This window comes from Plecotus auritus (assembly GCF_963455305.1).
Source record: "Plecotus auritus genome assembly, chromosome: 6".
Lineage (NCBI taxonomy): Eukaryota > Metazoa > Chordata > Mammalia > Chiroptera > Vespertilionidae > Plecotus > Plecotus auritus.
Genome location: NC_137773.1, coordinates 154,652,143 through 154,677,565, shown reverse-complemented (window position 1 = coordinate 154,677,565; position 25,423 = coordinate 154,652,143). Strand labels below are relative to the sequence as shown.

Below are 25,423 nucleotides of genomic sequence, written 5' to 3'. Positions count from 1 at the left end.
AGAATGTTGGTTTTGTTTTATGTATTTCCTTGTGAGCACATTGAGATTCTTATACAAAGCATATTATTATGAGAATTGGAAGGAAGGTTTTTCATTATCTCTGTTATAATTTCAAAGCTTAAAATTGAAATTGAACCAAATAAAGTATACTATGTGAAGAAGACATCACAGACTAGTGAGCAAGGGAAGAGTTCATGAGTGGTGCTGGTAAACCTGATAAATCTTTTAAGAAGGTATCAACTTGTAACCTTACCACATACTAAAGTAAATTCCAAATGAGTCAACGTGCACTCAAAATATAAGTGTCTATCTGGCCCCTGGTTACTGGAAGGCTTTTTAACCTTAAAAGTAATAATAGAAGATGCTGCAAAGGGAATGACTAGTGGATTTTACGTACAATTAGTTTTAAGTAAATATGTGAAAAATAAAATAAACTGAATCCAACGCAAACAGAAAATTGGAAAAATATTTGTATCGGAAGTAACTGGCAAACTATAATATCATCTATATCCTAATATATAAAAACCCAGGGTCTGTAACATCCACAACAACCAGAGACTCAACCAACGGGAAGTCAGTGCTGGGTTGCCGTGGCAACCCAGCACTGACTGCCTTGGCTGCGGGAGCCCGGACCCAGCACTGACTGCCGAGGGGGCTGCAGATCAGGCTCAGAGAGAGGCCTGGGGAGAGAGAAGCAGGGTCTGATCCGTTGCCTCCATGGCAGCTGTTGATCAGCACTTGCCTCTCTCTTTAGCTCCAGGCCTGGCCAGCAGCCGCATCTCTCTTTCTCTCTGGCCTCCAGTGGGGCTGCTGATCAGGCCCGTTGTTAGGCCTGGAGATGCTGACTGGCATAGAAACCGACCAATCAGAACCAAATCTGGTTGAAGTGCGAGGAGCCAATGGCTGCCTAGGAGGCGGAGCTTTTGACACTGACTGGCATAGAAACTGACCAATCAGAACCAAATCTGCGTGAAGTGCGAGGAGTCAATGGCTGCATAGGAGGTGGAGCTTTTGACACTGACTGGCATAGAAACCGACCAATCAGAACCTAATCTGGGTGAACTGCGAAGGCAGAACCTAAGATGGCAGCTGAGGAGGGGTTTTAAGGGCAACAGCTGTTTGGTGTAAGATGTAAGAAAGCAGTTCAATTCTTTAATGACCGGTTTGACAGTATAGTGCATATGGCTGGCTATCAGTCTAGATATAGGGATTATGTATTTTTGTCTGCCAAGAGCATCTCCTCCTGATGAAAAAGGCTCTCCCCTCCATTTAAGCAATCCTATCCTACATAATCTATCTATACTACTAAAAGGGTAATATGCTAATTAGACCGGGTTGAGCAGCCATCTTCCGGATGTCAGACTTCCTTCCAGACAAAGCCATGGTGGTGGGGGGCCAAGGCAGAGGCCATTAGGGGTGATCAGGCTGGCAGGGAAGGACAGTTAGGGGTGATCAGGCAGGCAGAGGCAGTTAGGAGTGGTCAGGCTAGCAGGGGAGAGCAGTTAGGGGCGAGATCAGGCCAGCAGGGGAGGGCAATTGGGGGCAACCAGGCCTGCAGGGGAGGGCAGTGGGGGTGGGAACAGGTCAGCAGGGGAGGGCAGTTAGGGGCGACCAGGCTGGCAAGGGAGGGCAGTTGGGGGTGACCAGGCCTGCAGGGGAAGACAGTTAGGGGCGACCAGGCTGGCAGAGAAGGGCAGTTAGGGGTAATTGGGCTGGCAGGGGAGCAGTTAGGTGTTGATCAGGCTGGCAGGGGAGTGGTTAGGGGGTGATCAGGCTGGCAGGCAGAAGTGGTTAGGGGCAATCAGGCAGGAAGGCAGGCGAGTGGTTGGTAGCCAGCAGTCCTGGATTGTGAGAGGGATCCCAGATTGGAGATGGTGAAGGCTGGGCTGAGGGACACACACCCCCGCCCCCATGCACAAATTTCGTGCACCAAGCCTCTAGTATACTATAAAAGGCTGTGACCAGCCAACTGACCGGTAGCTATGATGCACACTGACCACCAGGGGGCAGATGCTCAATGCAGGAGCTGCCGAGCGACAGCAACTTTGCAGAATGCCCTCTCGCATTCCAGGACCCCTCAGGGGATGTCGGACTGCCAGTTTTGGCTCTATCCCTGCAGGCCAGGCTGAGGGACCCCACCTGCCGGAGGGACCCCCCTCACTCTGCAGACGCCCTTCGCGCCCTGGCATCACCCCAGGTGTGGCCAGCCAGGGAGAGACTGCGGGAGGTTGGCTCCAGGGCGTGCCCAGCCCCTCTACCCAGTCCCGTACTGCTGGCCACCTTCTAATTAATTTATTTTCAATGTGCATGAATCGTGCAAGGCCTCTAGTTAATACTAGTATATAAAGAACTTTGCAATTCAGTAAGAAACACAAGACCCTCTCCCAGTGGCTGTTCTACCCCATTACATGCTTTATGGGATCCAGCCTATAAAGGCTGAAATACCCTCCATTCTTCTTTTGGTCTCTGTCATTCCTTAGGGGATCTCACCCCAGGTTCATGGCTTTAAATACAATTAATGACAGAATTTACATCTGTTTGATCCCTTCCCTTGAATTCCAGACCCAGATCCACTAGTTACTCAGTATTTCTTCTTGGATGTCCTATATGCATCTCAAATTGAGTATTTTTTAAAACTCAACTCTTCATTCTGCCTCCAGAAACCTGTTATTCCTGAAGTGTGTCCCCATCCCAGTCTTAGAATTGTCATTGACTCCTCTTTTTCTCTCATATCACACATCAAGTCGCAAATCCTCTTCAAAATATCTCCTGAAACAAATCACTTTTCTCTATGTTTACTGATATCTAGTCACCACATCAGTGCTCATCTCACTCCCATAGTCTCGTAGTCTCCCTATATTCCTCTCCTCCTTTTCACAAACAGCCAGATTAGTGTAAGTCAGATCATAACATTCCACTGCTCAAGCCCTCAGTGACTCACCAAAACATTTTTAGTGAGACAAGCCCTAATGATCCAACCTCCTACCATGTCTCCAACCCCATTTGCTACCACCACTCTTCCCTGTTGCTCATTGCCTGCAGCCACACAGGCCCACTTACTATTCCTCAAGCGCACAAACATCTCCCCGCTTTGGGAGCTTTGAGCTTGCTTTTCCCTATGCTTGGATTCCTCTTCCCACCCCTGCCTCCCACCACTACCACCACCCTATCCCCTTCAAGAATCCACATGGCACATGCACTCAGTCTCTGTTCAAATGTCATCTCTCCATAAAACCTCCCTTTGACTACTCTATCTAAGATAATGGCCCCCTTTTCTATGTCCCTTTGCTTTCTTACTATTCTTGTTTTTATATTTTTATAGCACAAAATGGTATTTTTAGCTTTTAAAAAAAAGTATTGGGTTTTTTGTGGTTTTTTTTATCATTCGTTTCTTGCACTAAAATGTAAACTCTAAGTGTTTGTCTTATTAACTGTTATAGCACCTAAAATAGTTTCTAGAATATAGTAGGCACTCAATGAAAATAGAATTACAAACAGCAAATAAACATGTAAAAGGGTGTCCAAACTCATAACTAGTCAAAGAAATGCAAATTAAGATACCAATGAAGTACCACTTCCACCTTTCAAATTAGCAAATTAAAAATAGTTAAGCCAGAGATGATTAAGTCTTAGAGACCTACTGTACAGAAATATTTAATAATACCATATTATATACCTAAAAATTCCCTGACAGGGTGGATCTTATTTTAAGTATTATCACACAAAAAAATAAAATAAAATTTTAAAAATGAAATAGGGTGGGAAGAATCTCTGGATGTAACTGATACGTTTGTGGTATAGATTGTGGTGATGGTTTTGCAGATGTCAAGCTTACCTCAATAAAGTGGAGTGAGTGAATGAATGAATGAATGAATCAGCAAGCTAACATTGATGAAGGTGCAGGGATACCCTTAGTCACCACTTGAGAGAGTGTAAATTGAGACCTACTTGATAATCTTGCCCAAGAAATCTTTCAATTCTGTATGTAGCCTTTATTCCCTAGAAGTTTATCAGAGGCCCTTTAGCCATAATTAGCCTTGCAACTACTTTCTTAGTTGTTTAGAGTCTCAGTATTGGGGGGGTTGTCATTGAGTAGCAAGATGGGGAGTAGGGATGGTCTAGAGGAGAAATATATACTCATGGTGTACCTCCCACAGTGATCTGTAAATAGAGGGTAGACAAGAGAAAGACAGGAAGACACCTGGGAAGTAGGGAGCTAATACCTGCTCCATCTATGGCGATGGACTTCTATTGCTGTTGTTTATCCAAATAAGGGAGGAGGAGGCAAAGTGATTTCATGGATAAGAATATCCCTAGAAATCAAGAAGCTTGATTTCTCTGCTTTACCACGGACTGCTGTAATTAAGTCTTTAAAAGCAAGTGCCTAGGTATTTTAGTGGTAGATTCTCCATTACATGTGTGGGTAATATTCGCTGTGCTCTGATTTTACTTACTTGCAAATTTCTTTTTAAAAATTGGAATTGGCATTTTCCTATTCATTCAACTTTAGAGCTCAGAATCACAATTTAATACTCAAGTCTTGTTCCAATTTTGTCCTTAAATAACCAGAAAGTGCTGCTATAAAAAAGTAAGTGCATTTAATTTGTGACCAGTCTTTCAGAAAGACTCATGTAATTTATTTGGGAGTCTGTGACTACTAAAATGCCCAATTAAATAGTTATAGAACAGAATTTGATAGCTTTTAAATACTGCAATCTCAAATTAAGATAAGAATCACATACCTTCTTTATTCCAGAACATTCATGGATTTTCTGTTTTGAAAATGACAAAACACAATTTGTCAAAATACGTAATTCTTTCTGCTCGGCAGAGGTGATGAAGGAATGGTACCTGAGCTATTGGCAGTGCCTCAAGAGCATGTGCCACTTTATCCAGCGGTACCTTTTAACCAGCTCCATGACAGTTGGTGTTTTGACTTGCTAAGGCAATTTCATTTCACCAAAATTAGATATTTCACTTAGAAATATCTGATAGAGATGGAAGAACCCATGTTTAGATCCTGATCTCTACACTCAGATCAGCCATAGCATTCTTGGGGCTAACATTCCCAGCTTTCCTCTGCTCCATGTCAGAGCTTAGCTTAAACAACTTTTAATTCATACCAATGATGAAAGCTTCCAGAATTATAATTCTGGCAAGTAGGCCCTGTGCAGAAGGCCCCTTGTCGGACCTCTGCATGGGATCTGAGAGGAAGCGAGGATCCAGGGAAGGAAGATTCTAACAAGGAGGGTTCCCTGGGCTCTGAAGATGTATCTCACATTCCTCAGCTGGGCTCCACGTGACTCAGGACTGGTGACATCCAGCACTGAACTCCTGCTGGCTACTAGTACTTCTCCATCTGCTCGGAGTTCTTCTCTCAGGGCCTGGCCTAAGGAGAATGTCTGGAGAAAGTGCAGGATCCCAGAAACACAAGGACTCTTCCAACAATTGTAATCTCATACAAGAATATGAGCTCTGTGAGAGCAGGAACCACACTGCTTCATTGGTATTTCCTCAGTTCCTAGCACACAGAACAAATTCAGTCATCATGAAATGAATCAACGCTTTTTAGCTTCACATGTAGAATAACTTATATTAATGTCAGATAGGCCTAGCACAATACCTGGCATTGTTTATAGTATTCAGTAAATACTTAGTTGAATGACTGTATAAATATAGTTTTGAAAATCTAAAAGGCATTCTAAAATTTCCCTGGACAATTTCCATTTTATATGGTCAACAAGATTTTTTAAATTAAGTTCTATTATATTTAGTTATATAATGACTGCCTTTTTTCAGGAGTATTGTATTGCTAAAATATGGTAAAGAAGTAGTATGCTAATAATATTCCCAAAGCCATGAAGCCAGGAAGTTCATGGTTATCAGTATTAGTAGTTACCAATATTAGTATTAATTATTAATAGTTAATTAGCTAACCAGAATTTCAGAGAACACTGCTTTTTTATATAAATGTAATTTTGTAATATTTTTATCAAATAACTAAGAGTTTGTACTATAAACATATCTATGGCTGAATGGCTCTTTCTGTTTTATTAAAGAGAATTGGTAACAGTGTCTCCTATCCAGTCCAGAGTACAGAGATCTTTCCCTTTTTTATAAATGTATAATTTGTACACAGCACACAGATCCTAAGTGTTCAGTCTGATTAGTTTTGACAGTTGTATATACCCATGGAACCACAATCCAAACAATATATCTGGAGTGAATGTTTCTTTCAGCCAAGAGTTCTTTTGTGTTCCTTTACAATAGATTCCAACCCGCCATCCCGAGGCAACCACTTTCTGATTTCTATTACCATGTATTAGTTTTGCCTTTTCTTGAACTTCACATAAATGAAGCCACACAATATGCATGCACCCTTTCATGCCTTAGCTTTTTTTTTTTTTTTTGCTCAGCATAATGTTTTTATAGTTCATCCATATTGTTGTTTATATCACTAGTTCCTTTCTTTAGATTGTAGAGTTGCATTTCATTATATGAATATACCACAAGTTGTTTATCTGGTCTCTTGCTGATAGATACTGGGTTATTTCCAGATTTGGGTTATTATAAAAAAGAATGCTATGAACATTCTTGTACAGGTTAATTGTCCTCTCCAACTAAATGTTAAGATATATAGGGTGTCCCCAAAAATGTATATACAGTTTGAATAATTATTAATTCCAGTGGGTTAAATCTGAAAAGAAACATCAATGGAGCTATCAGAAAAAAAGTATATAGTATACATTTTTTGGGATCCCCTGTATAATGATTCTCAAAGTGAAGGAAGAGAGGTGAAGAGATGCCAACAGGTGGACATCTCTGCATTATATCCTCTTCCATTCTGATGTGCTTCCCTAGGTCAGAGAATCCCTAACCCCTAAACACTCTCTCTGATGAACCACAGTTACTGATGGGAGAGAGTTAAATCTCAGATACATTGGGTCAGAAAATAAATTAATTGAAAACTACCAGTCTAGAAATAGAAACCTCAATATTTATTTCTATAGATATGTCTTGGAGAGTTTATCCAATAATTTTACATACCATGATTTATGCATAATTATCATTTGTTATGTTAGTCACTAGTGTAATAAATTGTGTTCAGACCCAATTAGGTAAGCCCCACAGACTAGCTTATATCCACCACTCATCAGTGCCAGTCTTTTTTTTTTTTTAAGATATTTTACTGATTTTTTACAGAGAGGAATTGAGAAGGATAGAGAGTTAGAAACATTGATGAGAGAGAAACATCGATCAGCTGCCTCCTGCACACTCCCTACTGGGTATGTGCCCGCAACCAAGTTACATGCCCTTGACTGGAATCGAACCTGGGACCCTTGAGTCTGCAGGCTGACGCTCTATCCACTGAGCCAAACCGGTCAGGGCAAGGCCAGTCTTTTTATCCCTAACAAGCATGACTGCTTTTGCTTCACATCACATGGACAAAAATTTACTTGCCACATGAAAAATAATTCTAGTCTATTTCACTTGAAAGTCAGACTCCTAAGGAATAAGTAACAGCAAGCTAATTGTCATTATTTAGTTTTAATAAAAACCTATATAATCTAGAAGTCCTTGAGATATGGTATGAGCTCATTGTCTGAGGAAACAGAAACCTCACAATATGACAAACAGATTAGAATTAGATATAAATGTTTTCATTGAAGCAAATTTGATACACTCAACTTTAAAGTTAAAGAATTAAAGGCAGTTGGGAAATTCATTTTATAGAATTTGAAGCCCTCAACTTATGGAATTTGTAAGTAGAAATACATAATGAATGTTAGCTCAGATGTTAGAATCATCTTGAAAAGTACTATGTTGCAACTCTGACAACTGTTTTAAATTTCCAAGTAAAAGACTGATGTCTATTAGCATGAAAGAAATAAATATGAACCAGCATCCATTCAGGGTAGGCCAATAATGATAGACTAGGAAAATACAGGAATGCAAAGAGAATATTGTTTTTATCCAAAAGCCAAGGTCACATATTTCTATTATATGTATATATTTACTTTTCCAACTACCTTTGTACTTGGGAAAATCATTGTTAAATGAGTTACATGTTTTTATGGTGAAATAAACTATAGGTATATTGAAGTAAGAAAATGATAGAAAGAAAAGGAGATTTATGATACAAAGGAAATGGGGAAAAAATAGAAAAGAAAGGTCTCAGAAGAAAGATAAACACAGAAGAGGGAGGAAGGGCAAAAGGAACAGAATAGAAACTGAGAGTGGAAATAGAAAGGCAGGGCAAACAGGCCCCTACATCTGAAGAAGGGTGAGTCAGCAGTCCTCCGAGGCCTAGAGGCTGCAGATTTGGTCCTGTCTTTTCAACCGTGGAAAGGATGTGATGGTAAGAAGCCATTGGACACAGCAGGTTATACTTGCTCCCAGCTTTTGCAGCCATTCTTTTTCCAGCATAATTTTCATATCTCCCCTTTATTTCACTTCATTTTATAAACACAAAATTCAATCCTGCCAGAAATTAACCTCACCAAGAACTATCTTCCATAGTTGTACAGTTATCTCCTGCAATGTAGGCACTTTGGTCACATTTATATTTACAATTAAAGGATAATATGTACTTACTATATGTTGGTATTATATTTGCTTTTGAAGGATAATTTCATAGGGTACAGAATTCAGGCTGGTGTTTTTTGTTTTTTTTCCTCTCAACACTTAAGTCACTTCATTCTTTTCTTGTTGGCATGGTTTACTGAGAAGGTGGGTGTGATTGTTATCTTTTACTCCTCTATTGTCAAGGTGTTTTTTTTTTTCTTTATCTGTGCCTTTCTATAAAAATGGTAGGCCCTAGCCAGTTTGACTCAGTGGATAGAGCATCAGCTTGTGGACTGAAGGGTCCCAGGTTCGATTCCAGTCAAGGGCATGTACCTCGGTTGTAGGTTCCCGGCCCTGGTTGGGGTGTGTGCAGGAGGCAACCAATTGATGTGTTTCTCTCACATAGATGTCTCTCTCTCTCTCTCTCTATCTCTCTCTCTCTCTCTATTTCTCTCTCTTTCCCCCTCTCCCTTTCACTCTTTCTAAAAATCAATGGAAAAATATCATTGGCTGAGGATTATAAAAAAAAAAGAAGATATGACTAAATATAGTGATTTTGGTGTTTATCCTGCCTGGTGTTTTCTGAGCTTCCTGGATCTGTGGTTTGGTGTCTGGCATTCAACCTTTGGGATCACAAGAAAAAAAGAAGAAGAAGAAAAATATAAATTAGAATATAGAGAGAAATAATTAAAAATAAGTTGAGAATTTACTCTGACAAAAATATAAACAAGTTTCTAACAACATTTTATTGTAAAAAGAGTAAAATAAACCAATATTAGATACTTAATATCAATCCTAAAAAGATAAATCTATAGGTAGAAAGGAAATAAATTATGGTGGTGTAAAGATTTGGATATCAAGAGAGGAAAGGTTGCGGAGAATTTTTATAGAAGTGATAATGTGTTTTTTTAAAGCTTTAGGAAGGTTTGGAAGTTGAAGACTCTGACTATTAAGGTGTTGGAGCCCTAGCTGGTTTGCTAAGTGGCTAGAGCATTGGCCCACAGACTGAAGGGTCTGGGTTCAATTCCAGGCAAGGGCACATACCTCAGGCTCGATCTGGAGGGTGTGTATAGGAGGCAACCAATTGATGTCTCTCTCACATAGATGTTTCTCTCTGTGTGTCTCTTCCCCTCCCTTCCACTCTCTCTAAAAATCATTGGCAGTGGGGGGGGGGGGGGTAAAAGGGGATATTCTCGCGTGAGGATTAGCAAAAAAAAAAAAAAAGAAGAAGAAGGAAGAAAGAAAGAAAAGAAAGCTCTTCACTAGAATGTGGCTTAGAAAGCCAGACTAGGAGATTGAGTCATTAAAGGGTATTGAGAGGCTTCAAGAGTTTCAGAGTTTTTTTTAGAGTTTCTGAAACTGAACCAAAGGGGCCTCTGAACCCAAGAGTGAAGCCAGGTTGGGATCTAAGACAGGGTGTTTTGGAGGATTCATGGATTTTCAGAGGGAAAAAAAAAAAAATATCCTTTTGCTACTGATTTAAGCTGCTAAATGGAGTTATGCCAAAAGTAAGTTGTTGGCACGATTTCAAAACAATCTCTCCTAGATGGTACTATCTATAATAAAAGCATAATATGTTAATTAGACCAGAAGACCTTCCAGACAAAGCTGGGGCTGCAAGGGAAGCTCGATTCTGGGTGCCTGCAGGACAAAGCTGGGTGCTGGAGGGAAGCCCGGGTCCCGGGTGCCAGAGGGAAGCTGGTGCTGGCAGCCAGGGGAAGGAAGGCCTACTCTTGCACGAATTTTGTGCATCGGGCCTCTAGTCCTATATAATAAAAGGTTAATATGCAAATCGACCGAATGGCAGAACGACTGGTTGCTATGACATCTGCTGACAACCAGGGGGCAGATGCTCAATGCAGGAGCTGCCCCCTGGTGGTCAATGTGCTCCCACAGGGGGAGTGCCGCTCAGCCAGAAGCCCTGAGCCAGGCTCATGGCTGGTGAGCACAGCGGTGGTGGCAGGAGCCTCCCACACCTCCAAGGCAGTGCAAAGGATGCCTGACTAATGGCTCATCCCCCAAGGGATCCCAAGGGATCCCAGACTGCGAGAGGGCACAGGCTGGGCTGAGGGACCCCTCCCCCCGAGTACACAAATTTCGTGCACTAGGCCTCTAGTTTATTTAATAATTAGAGGCCCGGTGCACAAAATTCGTGCATGGAGGGGGGGTTCCCTCAGCCCAGCCTTCACTCTCTCCCCTTGGGGGATGTCCGACTGCCAGTTTAGGCCTGATCTTCTGAGGGATTGGGCCTAAACTGGCAGTTGGACATCCCTCTCGCAATCTGAGACTGCTGGCTCCTAACTGCTCACCTGCCTGCCTGCCTGATCACCCCTAACTGCCTCTGCCTGCCAGCCTGATCACCCCTAACTGCCCTCCCCTGCCGGCCTGGTTGCCCCTAACTGCCTCTGCCTGCCTGCCTGATCGCCTCTAACTGCCTGGTTGCCCCTGCCTGCCCTCCCCTGCCGGCCTGATCTCACCCCCAAAAGCCCTCCCCTGCTGACCTGGTTGCCCCCAACTGCCCTCCCCTGCCGGCCTGATCTCGCCCCAGACTGCCCTCCCCTCCCGGCCTGGTTGCCCCCAACTGCCCTCCCCTGCCGGCCTGATCTCGCCCCAGACTGCCCTCCCCTCCCGGCCTGGTTGCCCCCAACTGCCCTCCCCTGCTGGCCTGATCTCGTCCCCAAAGGCTCTCCCCTGCCAGCCTGATCTTGCCCCCAACTGCCCTCTCCTGCAGGCCTGATCTCACCCCCAACTGCCCTCCTCTGTTGGCCAATTTGGTTCTGATTGGTCAATTTCTATGCCAATCAGCGTCAAAAGCCCCACTTCCTAGGCAGCCATTGGCTCCCACAGCACCCAGATTTGGTTCTGATTGGTCGGTTTCTATGCCAGTCAGCATCAAAAGCTCCACCTCCTAGGCAGCCATTAGCTCCCCACAGCACCCAGATTTGGTTCTGATTGGTTGGTTTCTATGCCAGTGAGCATCAGAAGCTCCACCTCCTAGGCAGCCATTGGCTCTGCCTCCTAGGCAGCCATTGGCACCCCACAGCACCCACATTTGGTTCTGATTGTTCGGTTTCTATGCCAGTCAACATCAGAAGCTCCACCTCCTAGGCAGCCATTGGCTCCCCACAGCACCCACATTTGGTTCTGATTGTTCGGTGTCTATGCCAGTCAGTGTCAGAAGCTCTGCCTCCTAGGCAGCCATTGGTTCTTTACAGCACCCACATTTGGTTCTGATTGGTCGGTTCCTATGCCAGTCAGCATCTCTGGGCCTATCAACAGGGCCTAATCAGAGAGGCGGGGCTGATCAGCAGCCTTGGTGGAGGCCTGGAGAGAAATGGAGGCGCAGCTGCTGGGCAGACTGTGAGAAAAAGAGAGAAGCAAGTGCTGATCAAAAGCTGCCACAGAGGCAACAGATCAGTCCCTGCTTCTCTCTTCAGGCCTCTCTCGCCCTGATTCGCAGCCCTCTCAGCAGTCAGTGCTGGGGCACCGTGCCTGCAGCAGAAGCAGTCAGCGCTGGGTTGCCATGGCAACCCAGTGCTGACTGCAGGACTGACTTCTGGTTGGTTGAGCCTCAGTCGTTACTGGTCGTTACAACCCAGGGTTTTTATATATTAGGATAATATGTAGTAGAAAATAGTAATTGAAGACTGATTACACAGAATTTGTTACTCATTAGGTTTAATATCTGATATCTTAATTATAAAAACCTTTTACTATTTATTTCAACACCTTTACACATTACACTCCATCTTTAATCCAACCTTATCCTCACTATCCATCAGATCTCTAATAACTGTGTTAATCGTCATTAATTTAGCACATATGACTTAATAGTATACATCACAGGCAATAATAATTGTTACAAATTGTTTAGCATTTCTCATGAAGAATGCAGCTACTAACATTTAAGATCTATATTAGCTAACTTTGGCATAAAAATTGTCATATCTGAAAAACAAACTATGGACAGACAGCATGCTTTTCCTAGAAGTGCATGGTTTACAATTGTTTATACCTGAAAATAAGTAGTCTACATTAGTAGGTGTTTTGAAAAGAAAGTATTCTTCTAAGGTAGTGGATGAGGGGGAAATTAATTGGTTAAAAACAAAATATGTTCAAAAAGGGAAACAGTGTTCATTCCCTTTTAAGAACTATTCAGATGAAAAATTCCTCTGCATGAGCTTGATCTATATGTTTTTCGTGGTTATTAGTAGTAATGAAGTTGCATTAACCATATTCTCTTGATAATGCTCCAGCAGTTGCTTAGTACTTTTATCAGCGTATAAATTTTACAACTGGCAATGTGGGAATTTGACTAGTACATTTTTGTTTATAAGGAAGGGTAACATTATAACTTCTTCATATCTATGAATTATGAATCTTGACTTGCAAAGAAGCAAAACTAAACTGCAGCAGAGCTTCAATATCATGATAGCTTTTCTTTCCACCACCTCACAAGCAATGGCAGTGCATGTAGGCTGCTGAGTGGAATACAGTGCCAGAGGTATGCCTTCTTAATCCAGAATGTGTGAGTTATTTTCATTTTATTCACTCTTTTTCTCAATAAACATGTATTCAGGGCCTTCTCTATCTGTACATTGAAAATGCTCTTCTTCATAAAGAAACAGCTGAGAGCGAAGTAGACGGTGCATAATCACCATATATCCTTATCTCTGTTAGGGAACAGTATTTTCAATTAATTTTTGGAAGGATGTTAAATATCTCAGTTCTTTAAAGATTAAACGTGATCCAAAATGAACACCTTGGAAAATAATTTTCCCCATTTCATGAAGTTATAAATGAATAAATGTTTTTTATCAAGCTGAAATCCAGGTTTTAAATTTGATTTGTCCTATCTCCAAAGGAATGTTTAAGTCTCCAACACCTAGCCCATAACATTAGCTAGTACCATTGGAGAAGAGTTTATGGGAGGAGGAAGCATATGTCCTTTCCTTGTTGTGCTAGGACCAGGGGTCCTCAAACTATGGCCCGCGGGCCACATGCGGCCCGCCGAGGACATTTATCCGGCCCGCCGGGTGCCGTTGCCTGTCCTGCTTAGCAGCCAACTCGTCCCGGGCCCGCAGTGCGCATAGGAATTTGTTCATAGTTGTTTTTTTTAACTATAGTCCGGCCCTCCAACAGTCTGAGGGACAGTGAACTGGCCCCCTGTTTAAATAGTTTGAGGACGCCTGGCTAGGACTATGGATGGTCTGGCTAGAGCTACATGTAGTAATGCCCAGGTACAGGTGTCATGTGATGAGTAGGAGAGTTACTAGGTAAGTGCTGCCAGGTAGATCTGAGAGAAGGAAATGATAGTAAAATTCATTAACTTAAATCAAATTATCGAATCCCTCAAACTTGATTTTCAGTTTCCCACTTTAGTGAAGAAAGAGCAAAATGGGAGAAAATAAGCTACTATTAATTATTTGTGCAATAAAACTTTGGTGTTGACATGGAGTGGGACTATCTCCTACAACTATAATAATTTATAGTCATAACTTCAAGAAGACACTAGCTCTGAAATACTTCAAGACCATGAGTCACTTGGGAAGTAATCATTCATTCAACAATGTTTCCTTGGTGTCCTCTGTCTGCCAGACAGTTAAAGCACAGGTGCTGACCAACCCTGGAAGCCTGGAGAGGAAGTGTAGGGAGTGCTTATGGGATGAATTGCTGCCGAGAGTAGAGTAAGATAAGAATGGACCTTTGGCTTGGCAGTGCAGGAGTTATTGGTGACCTTGAGGCATGGATTCAAAGCAATGGCAAGGCCACAACCAGACATTAGTGAGTCAGGGACTGAAGAAGCAGCACTAGCACATTAAGATACCCTCTTGAAAAAAAAACACAATAACTTATGTGTGTCGGGGGGAGAGGGATGGTAACTAGAAAGGAGAAAGGGTACAAAGGAGAAGTTATTGTACACACACACACACACACACACACACATACACGGTTGTATGCTACTGGAATCATACAGTAGAGAAGGCTAAATGATTCAGGGGAGGGAGGTGCAGGAGTAAAGATCGTGAAAGGTCAGAGGAGATGGGGTCCAGAGCCCGGATGCAGAGGCTGGCCATGGCTAGGAGCAGGACTCTTCCACCACAACAGGTGAGAAGACCTAAACTATAGGTAGATGCAGCTGCCATTTAACAAATATTTACAAAAAATATTTGTGCTGGACAATGGCAATATAGCAAAGAGATGAAAATCCTTGTGTTCATGAAACTTTTATTCTAGTGGGGATGGGAGGAAGGGGACAAATAATAACCAAATAAGTAAAATATATAGTATGTCAGATGATGCAGAATGCTATCAAGAAAAGCAGAGAAGTGGGAAGGGAATCATGGAAAGCTGAGTGGATAGCAGGGTAGCGGGGTGGGTGTGTCGAGGGTGAATTGCAATTTTCATGAACTGGGCATCTGTTGTAATTTCTATGAACTTGATGTAATTTCTGTGAATTTACTTCTTGACCTTCTAACGCATTTATTTTTCAAAATTAGATTAAATGTGGCCTGCCACCCACATGTGAGGGCTAGTAGGACACCTGCTATCAGCCTCATTTCAAGGTGCCCCTTCTGTGGGTAGCCCAAGACTTGTCCAGCCCTGTGTCTCTCCTTTATAGTCCTCATCATAGGTTTAATCACACACTTACTTACGTAATTATTTGATAAATATATTTCTTCCATACTAGACTAGAAGTTCCAGGAGGGGAACTATGTCTGTTTTGGACAGTTGTATCCCCAGAACCTAGCACAGTGTTGGCACATATTAGGCCCTATTGAATGAATGAATAAAAAGTATAAAAACTATTCTGCATAAGCCACATCTTTAAGAGTCTTATGTTTTATTATCCTGTGGTCATTTTTAAGTTTTTACCTCTCACTTGGTGTGGCTGATCTAGTAAATGGCCATTTTCGAAGTAGGTAAGGTATGTTTTTATACCAATGGAGTATGTGAAATAGCACAAAATATAGTTGTCCTCTAATTTAAATAATCTCTCTCTACCTATTTTTTTGCAGGACCAATGCCAGAGGTGCTCCCCTGAATATAAATAAGGTATCCAATAGCCTGATTAATTTTGGAAGGAAGTTGATTTCTCCAGCAACAGCCCCAGGCAGTACCGGTGGCCCTGTTTCCGGAGGCAGTAGTGGCAGTTCCTCCACTGCTGTGGGTACCCCCAGAACCCTGGCAGAGATCCCCCGGCATCATTTGCAGCAGCAGCAGCAGCAACAGCAGCAGCAGCGGCTGATGAAATCGGAAAGCATGCCAGTGCAATTGAACAAAGGTAAGGAAAAGTACTAATAAATCTAAAGAAAACATTAGAAGTATAGCCTGCTTGTAAGAAACCAACTTCGTTAATTTTTAATAAATTCATTGTATTAGGTCCTTTTAAATTACATTATCAGATACTATATTGTTCTTAATTACAAACAGCTTATGAGGTAATTTGTTAAGGTATTTTTTGACATTTATATGCTGGTATACTTGCATTTGCGAAAATGGCCATTTACCAGATTAGCCACACCAAGTGAGAGGTAAAAACTTAAAAATGACCACAGGATAATAAAACATAAGACTCTTAAAGATGTGGCTTATGGAGAATAGTTTTTATACTTTTTATTCATTCATTCAATAGGGCCCAATATGTGCCAACGCTGTGCTCGGTTCTGGGGATACAACTGTCCAAAACAGACATAGTTCCCCTCCTGGAGCTTCTAGTCTAGTCATGAACTGTCACAACACAGAACTTGAAGTCAGTTGGCTGTGGTGTCGCTCACGTGGGTGATAATGCTTCTGACTGGAAGAGAATCTGAACTGGGAAGTTGCAGACACCATGGGCTTTGCCAGTCACAGCATTCCCCTGGGCAGTTAGGTTGGAGGAAGCGTGCCCTTAAACTCCCACTCCAGCTGTTTCACCTCTGAGTTAACAAACTAGAACCGTAAAGGGAAAAAAGCTAAACAGAACATCAAGCTCCAAAGTAAGTGTCTGAGTCCATGCACCAAAAATTGAACAGTAGAATGTCAGAGCAGAGGAAGCCTGGGAGGTGGCCCCATCCAACTCTCACTCGATGAGAGAGGGCACTGCTGTTAGTACTGCTGTTGGGGTACTCTTGCTGCTGGGACTCAGGTGAGCTCATTCTGTTTCTGGGCTTCTACAGGCCTTCACCTCCCGCATGCATTTTATTCCTAAGAGAGACCTTCAGGTTCTTACTCAGAATCTTTACACTTTTACTTTCTACTTATTTTCAGAGACATATGTATTTAGTGCCCCTATTCAAAGCTGATTAGAAAGAACTGCATTTATTTTTTAGTGGGGGGACTCTGCTATCTGTACTGTAGAAAAAAGAAATAACATGATGGCAGAAAATGTATTTTTTAAAAAGTCATTCCTAAGACCTCACAGAGCATCAGGTCTGTGGCCATTTTGTTTCAAGGCAAGTATACTGACACATGCCTCATTCACGTCTTAAAGGGATCCCTGTGGAATGAATAGCCATGTTCCATAACTGATGTTGACAGTAACAATAGTAATACTGAGTCAGTGTGAACCTTAAGCCATGTTCCATATATTCTGTTTGAGAAGTCTGCATTCAAAATTATGAAAAATTTTAAGTTATTTTCATTTAAAATGAGAAGCTTAAGTTAAATAGGCTTTATTCCCCAATGTTATAAAATAATGAGTATTATTCAGTAATGAGTGTGTGTGTGTTTCCATTATATCATGTTATCTATTATTGCCTATATGAAGTATTAAACTTTATATATTCATATTTAAATTTCTATTAGAGTATTGTTTACCTATATAAGACTATGTCATTTAAAATTACATTCTTCTCTTTTTAATGTAGAGCTATCATACATGATTTAAAGAAAAGGAGACTTCAAATCATTAACATGTTGTAAACGTATTTTAATGCCAGGAGACATGCCCACTTACATAATGGAAATGAATGTTATTTTATATATTTCTTAATTGTACTCTTTTATTGTTCTAAACAAATATGATTTCAATATTGCTTTGATAACAAGCTGTAGTCAGTAGTAATTCTAACTGATGGCAGGCAAATGAGTCAGAGAATCTCTTAATGCTGTAGCTTAAATTTTCTGAGGAACCAAGCCAAATGACTATAGAAATATAAAGTTGTGTCTCTTAGGAAATGTCAAGTATTAATATCACAGTAAGTGAGAAAGGAAGTGCATGAGGATGGAACAATTGATGAAAACTAAGTCCCCAGTTAGAAGAAGACAACAGAGCACTTAAGCAAAGTGTTTGGAACATGCGTATCATCACTAAGGCACTTTGTAACTGATCCCCGTGCTGGAAGGAAGACGGTGGCCTGGTTTGGCAACTCTTCCGTCTTTTTATTTCTGGTTTGTTCTACTCATGTCAAACTACAGAAAGCTAGTCTATCTTCATATTAGAGATAAATATTCCTGCTAATGCCCCTCCCTGCATAAAGACTTGAATAAAACAGGAAAGGGCAAAGAGAACAATTTATACAAGTGGAACCTAGTGTGGGGATGCTCTTCATTCACTCACCAATGAATTGTAAGCAGGACCCTGGAGCTCTCTGATCCTTTGTTTCCAACCCTGAAGTCAGAGGTTTGGACTAATCCCTGGGAGTCTTCCAGGTCCAAAAATCTATGGTTCCTTTGGTGAAAGATGACTTAACACGATGGTGAAAACACTTCAACACTGGTTCTTTAAGCTGGCATTTCCTGCAGGTGTCCTGCTGAGCTGTGGCACCGAGCAATCTGCAGGTGGGCCACAGGTTTGGATGGTAGAGTGAGCACAGTACATAGCCTGTCAGGAGGCTTGCGTTGGAATATGACTTCTAACTCTCTCAGAATGGAGCCATCTACGCTGTGCCTTTGAGGAAAGATAATGTATCAGTCTTTTTAGTGTCCTCTGCTGGAAAATTTGAAAGTTGTTTTGAAAAATAGTTATTTATGAAGATGAAAATGCTTATGGTTTTCCTAGGTTAGTTAACTGTCAGTCATTTGTGCTTGTACAGGGGAGCAGTTGTATGGAAAACAGAAAATTCACGAATACGTTGCTTGAAGTGCATTCTGTCATTTGTGTATGTGTTGGGGGTGTGGTCTTAAAATACGGAAAAGGGAGCACAGATGTTCCTCCATAATTTTCCTGGTGATATTTAATATTAAAATTAGTTTTCAGTCTCTAAATATACACTAACTAGAGGCCCAGTGCATGAAATTCGTGCAAGAGTAGGCCTTCCTTCCCCCGGCTACTGGCACCAGCTTCCCTCTGGCACCCGGGACCTGAGCTTCCCTTGCAGCCCCGGCTTCATCCAGAAGGACATCCGGTCTAATTAGCATATTATCTTTTTATTATTATAGATAGGTGATCCAGAAGCAGCAGAATAACATGGATAGCAAGCATAAAATTGAAAATCTCCTTCAAAAATACAGAAAATAAGCATGCCATTTATCCATGAATAGAGAGTTAACTATGCTATGAAAATTCAGGGCCTGAAAGTTCTGCTAAAAGCTGTTTATCACTTGTTTGGAGTATGTACTCATCTATAGATTGTATTGTAGTTATCCTATATAATAAAAGGCTAATATGCAAATTCACCAAACGCCGGAACAACCGGTCGCTATGACGCGCACTGACCACCAGGGGGCAGACGTTCAACGCAGGAGCTGCCCCCTGGTGGTCAGTGCACTCCCACAGGTGGAGCGCCACTCAGCCAGGCTCATGGCTGGCGAGCGCAGCAGCAGCGGTGGTGGGAGCCTCTCCTGCCTCCACCTGTCTGACTGATGGCTTAGGCCCACTCCCCAAGGGCTCCTGGACATCCCCTGAGGGCTCCTGGACTGCGAGAGGCCACAGGCTGGGCTGAGGGACCCCTCTCCCCCAAGTGCACAAATCTCGTGCACTGGGCCTCTAGTAGGAGAATATAAATGTATGTATTGTTAATTGATAGTGATGATATAAATACAGCCCAGTAATCTCCATCTGAGCTGGCCATGCTATAAATCATAATTGTAGCAAGTGGTCAAGGCACTGAGAGTATGTTATTTAATTCAAAAATAGATTTTTTACTGTTGCATAAAAACTATAGGGGAAGCAAATCTATTAATCATGCATTATCACACACACAAAATATGGTGCCTTTTAAGAAGGCTTGTTTTTTGACCTTGTTAAGCTCAAAATAACATAGGCCTTCAAATGCTGTTGACAGTGACTGCTTAATGTTGAACTTTGTCACCCAGGAAGGAAATCAAAGAAACAAAAAATCTCCCTTCTACATTGTGTACTTCAGCTCTTCACAGAATTTCCCATGGTGCTCCTTTTCCATTCCTTCCTGTGTTCTTAAAATGTGCTCCTTTCCCCATTTCCTTTGTCTGTTTTTCAAATTTGAACACCTCTTTATTTTAAGCATTTACTACAGGTCCAATTTGTAAATGAAATCTTGCCTATAATAAGTATATCAAGTTTAAAGGGTGTGCCGTTCACAGATTTATTTTTACATGTTGACATTTCTAAGTACATGTGGGAACTTTTGAAATCTTTTCAATACTTACTATGAAATTAGAACTTGTTTAAGTCTTGATCTGGTGATTGAAGAAACTGATTTCAAGTTTAGCTAAAAATAAATTTTGTCTGTTACAGAGGGGAATCAATTTCAAAAGAAATGTTACTTAATAAATGCATGTAATTTTTTGGTTAAAAACTTTTGAAAGAAAATATAAAATCACACTAATATTTATAGCATAATGAAGTCTGTTCAGCAATATCTTTTGATTGCTAGAGTTTCCTATACTTTCAACTGGTAGAAACTTGTTTTATACTTTAGACTAGAGGAAATTTGTTTGTTTGTATTCTTTAAGAAAAGCATGCCCAAATGTTTTTTAGGTAATACTTTAAAAAAATAGTTTCTTTTAAAACATTTTATATTTATTTTCATAAGATTGTACTGTATTTTCTGTTTTATTTTACTTTTAGTAATTTGATTGATAAATGTATTACAACATTAAATATGAAAAAAAAGTTGATTATTTTTTTTTGTTTTTATGAAATCTAATTCTTTTTTCTTATGAAATCTAGGTGATGTAGTTACAGGAAGCAATGCTCAGGTTTCTGTTCCTGTCCAGACTCTAACTGACCTCCAAGGTACAGTTACCATGGCAACATAGTATACCTTTTTGCCTGCAGTATTATCATTGCCTGTTCCAAAATTCCATTGTTCTTTCTGCCCACCCTCCAATTCATACTGTTTATTGGTTCACTACCATTATTCAGCCACTGAGTGGCACTGTTGTGTAGAACAAAAGGCCCTTCTTATGTCATAACTTGGTGATGCCAAACCTAGCTGTGCTGTGGGTTTTCTAAGTTTGCACAAGCCTCTTTCCTTGCAAAATATGGGCACTCTATATTTTGTGGTGATTTTAGCACTCTGTTTTATTGAGCAGCTCACACCAAGGTGTCCTTTTTGTTGCATAGGTGCTCTCTGACAGTAACTGACAAATTAGTTCTCAGATTAGATTATTTATGTGCTGTTTGCTTGCATATTATTGTATGTATTAGCCAGAGTACTTGTTACATTTTACCTAAAAGAATCATAACTTGAGTTTGAAATAAGTTTTAAGTACAAGCTTTGTACTATGAATCATATTAACAGAAAGTTCGGTATGACAAATCTCCATACATAACTATCAATGATTTAAAATAAAAAGTAACATTTTAACATCATAATAGTTTGTTCTTTTTTTTTTTTTTTAATTTTTTTAAATATATTTTATTGATATTTTACAGAGAGGAAGGGAGAGGGATAGAGAGCTAGAAACATCGATGAGAGAGAAACATCGATCAGCTGCCTCCTGCACACCTCCCACTGGGGATGTGCCCGCAACCAATGTACGTGCCCTTGACCGGAATCGAACCCGGGACCCTTGAGTCCGCAGGCCGACGCTCTATCCACTGAGCCAAACCGGTTTTGGCAATAGTTTGTTCTTAATCTAGAAAAAGGTTTATTTAAGACATACAAAATAATAGTAATTCATATTCAGCACCTCCTGTGGAATTTAAAAACATAAATATTTAAAGTTGTTGCATTAATCTTTTATTATGTAATATTTTAGGTAAAATATGCTACAGAGAGGAATTCTGTACCAAGTGGGAGCCTAGACTATTTAAACTGAATAGAAGATTCGAATTCAGAATTAAAATTCATATAATGTTTTCCTTAATTTAAAATATACACATAATTTAGTCATGCTAGTAATATTAAAATACTGTTCTAATAATGATATGTCTTCATAATACCTGTGCTTTATGATAAATTAACAGAAAAAATATGTTGTGATTAGGAAATAAGTGGTATGTGGCTTAAGATATTAAGAAACAAAACTGTGCTCTAGAGGGATGTGACCTCGCTTCTATATATAGTTCTGGGTTTCACAGGTATCGTTTCGGCTGTGTTCTGGTAATTGAACCATCTGACCTTTAAGGGTTTGGTCAGCCTGGGGATTCCATGAGGAGCTGCTGTTTACTCTTCATGGTGTTTGTTATATGATATAAACAGATGCAGTAAAATGGAAATAGAAAAGGCAGATAATCTCCAAAAGATTTGTCTTTAGCCTTGTCAATTATTGCTCTTAAGTAAATATTGATGTGATTATCTGATACAATGAGAATTTATAAGGCTTAAATCTGTTTCCAAAAATTAAAATCTGAGCCTTCTAGACAATTCTTGAACAAGTGTTTTGTTATCCGAAGTTCATTTGGCTATGGGGAGAGAGGCCGGAGGCTGCCTTGCTCATTGTGACTTCTGCTCTATGCTGTTACTGATCATTCCCTTTACCCTCAGACCAGAGCCCCCTGAACCATGTTGCCTTTTTAATAGAATCTTGAAGAGGGAGGTTATATAATTTTATTCAAATAACTGATGTTATATAAGTAGAATCGTGTCATTCATTTCTCCACAAGTATTTATTGAATGCCTACTATGTGCCAACCTCTGTTTTCATTGATCCCTTGCTCTCCCTACAGCTTTACCAGGTGGACTTGGCATCAGCTGGTGCTTTAAATGGTCCAGAAAGGCCTATTTTTTCTGGAGACCCGTTCAAAATTCCCCCTGCCTGCCATGCCCTCTCAGAGAGTCTATCAGTCTGCTAGGGGAGGCTCCAGTCCACCAGGGGAGGTCCCAGCCCCTTTATGTGACATGAGGTGCAAATGAACAGCTTTCAGTCTGTGATGATGATGATGAGACAGTGTGACCATATCTCCCCTGGTTTGAAGAAGTCAGTCTGTGTTTTCTTCAGCACACTTCCTGCAGAGGCTCAGAAAGCAGAGGGAAGGAGAAGTAAACCAAAATAGTGGTGGCAACAAAAAACTTTCTAACAATCTATGCTTAACAGGATTAGTAATATTAGAAGTTAGAGAACTTAATCAAATGTGCCAAACCCGTTCTATTCCCCTTGAATCTCATATTTTAATAGTAGATAAGCTTTTCATTTCATGGAACTAAAACTATCATTCATTCTGTCCCAAATGTCTTTTTTTCTGCCAGCCTATTTCCCTAAGGGTAATCATTGTTAAGTTTCTTATGATTCCTTGTAGGAAAAAACCCCACACAATAGATTTTAAACCGAGGAGTAAAGTAGGAATCGCATAAACGTGACTTCCTCTCTGGACCTTCAGGAATAAAGTACTAACAGAAATGTCCCAGTGCAGGTGACAGGCAGCAGACTGGGAGATAAAGAAAAGGGAGGTCAAGTCAATTAGAGTCAGACATAGTACTGACCACAGGGACCCCTTCTACTGGCAAGCATGAGGGGAGAGACTGAAAACTAAAAAGCTATCCTTATGCATGACCCTAGACTGGTCATGGTTGTTGCTGAGAAATGAGAGCCCTGAAGCAGCAGACAGTTTCATTGTGTCCTGTATAATCAATCACCTTAAGAAGGCAGAGAAATACATAGTATGTAAAACAAGTTTTCTGAAGCATCGTTTAGCTAGAAAATGCATTTTTGTAGAACACGCCAAAAGACACTGAATACATGAGTTGCTTTTGGACTGAGAATAAGATCAGCATTTGCCCTTCTTTTAAAATACCTCATTCTGTTTTTCTTTAACTTCAGGTCATGCTTACTACACAGCCCTGGCTAGGGCAGCAGGCAGTGCAGCTTGCCCAGCATGGGCTCTGGGTGAGGCCTGGATCCCTGACCTTACCTGTAGAGAGAGAAAAGAATAGCTGCTTCAAGGGTGTAAGAAGTGACCACCGCACGGTCCCATAGTGATGCCTCCAGAGCCTTTATGTGTTTTCCTCAAATACCTTTTAGTTTTCAGAATCAAATGATGAAGGAGCCCGCTGAGCACATCTGTATTTTCTTAATAATAACTTTCGATATCCTACGGCCACATGTTTGCAGGCAAGCCTTGGACCTCACAGTGCTTGACCGCTGTGTTCGGCTAGAGCGGCTCTCTCTGGGCCTTCAGGTACAGCCTGCTTCCTTTTGCTCTCTGGTGGCACCAACGTGCATGTTTTTAATGAGCCAACGTCAGCCCTCTCGCTCTCTGTCACTCGAGTCTGAGGCAACAGAATGTGACCAGATGGGCCAGCTGCCTCACTTTCTCCTGGGTCACTGCGTGAAGGTGCAGCGATCCCCTTTCTGTGGCTGCAGCCCTGGGCTTTCTGCTCTTCTGAGCTATGCCTCCCACCAACCACCCCCAGATTTCCTAGCCTCCTAAACACTGTGCTTTGGGGCTTTATCCTATCGTGCACTGGTTTTGGTGTCATTCTCAGTTACATAGGGATGTCAGGAAGCTCTGAAGAATTTCATCAGGCTGACTGAGCTAGATGTCCCCAGGAGTCCAACTGCCTTGGCAATACTTGTTCTCTGCCAGAAATGACCCTCCCTGAGCCACCCCACCGACACCACTCTCCAACTTCTAAGGTTTCCCTTACAACCTCTGATTGCCTGAGACAGAATTAGATACAGCCTCCTTAGTGCTCCCAGGGCACTGTAGTTTATACTCCTGTTTGCTTTGATCTCCTGGGATTTTAGGTTAGTGAATGTACAAGTCTATTTCCCTTGTACTGTTGTTTTGGGAGCTTTTTAAGAGCTTGTCTTGTCGCCCCTCCTCAGGGCTGGACAGAGTTTCTATAGGCACTTCATAAGCTCATGCCCTGCTGTTTGGTTGTGAATGAAAGATGCAGCTTGAGAAGTGGTCTATAGTTAGTTAAGGATGCCTTGCTATGTAAAATAACTTTTAAAGAATAGCCTTGGGTCAGAATTTCTGATAAATGAAAGTGAGTGAAGGCTTTTGGGGGCATGCCCTCAAGCTCAGCACCTGACCTGCCTTGCTGTTGCTGCTGGAACCCCTGGGTCTGGGATGGCCCTTCAGAGGTGTCTGCCTTGAGGCAAGGGGGTAGCCTGTACCTTCTATCAGCCCAACTAGTGACTGACAGGAGCTAATCCCCAGGGAGGGACAGGACCTTGGGCAAGCAGCTCTCCACAGCTCAGGGACCTCCTAGAAAGGGACTCCTGAGAGCCATCCTCATCCAGCTCACCCAGCATCCGGGATATATGCCTCAGTTCTGAAGGGGCACCTGGGCAGGGCACCGCAGCAATGTACTTAAGAGTGTGCCTCTAAGAACAGGCCTTAGTTTGAGTGCAGCAAAAGGAACGACTCATGTTGTCCCTGTCAGCTAAAGACATTAAAAGGTTTCCAGAGCTTCAGAGCCCCTGTGCAGTTGATGGGCTACAGGTAGCTGAGAATATGGCCTCCTCAACTCAGACGTGTGCAGGGCCTAGAAGTGGAATGTCCCATCCAGTTATGAAAGGCAGGGAACTCGGAGAAGCCTTCTCCTGGCTCTGGGTAAGGCTG

General features: G+C 41.6%; 1 protein-coding gene across 4 annotated transcripts in view; it reads left to right on the top strand.

The window, feature by feature from the left end:
* Positions 1-25,423, top strand: part of TBC1D5 (TBC1 domain family member 5) — a 481,832-nt gene that overhangs the window by 403,156 nt on the left and 53,253 nt on the right. For 3 of the 4 annotated variants that reach the window (XM_080675845.1, XM_080675846.1, XM_080675848.1), the window contains 2 exons: positions 15,585-15,850; positions 20,639-20,704. In XM_080675845.1, the coding sequence (XP_080531971.1) occupies positions 15,585-15,850; positions 20,639-20,704 (332 nt within the window). The remainder of the gene's footprint in view (positions 1-15,584; positions 15,851-20,638; positions 20,705-25,423) is intronic. The other variant, XM_080675847.1, reaches the window with a different exon arrangement.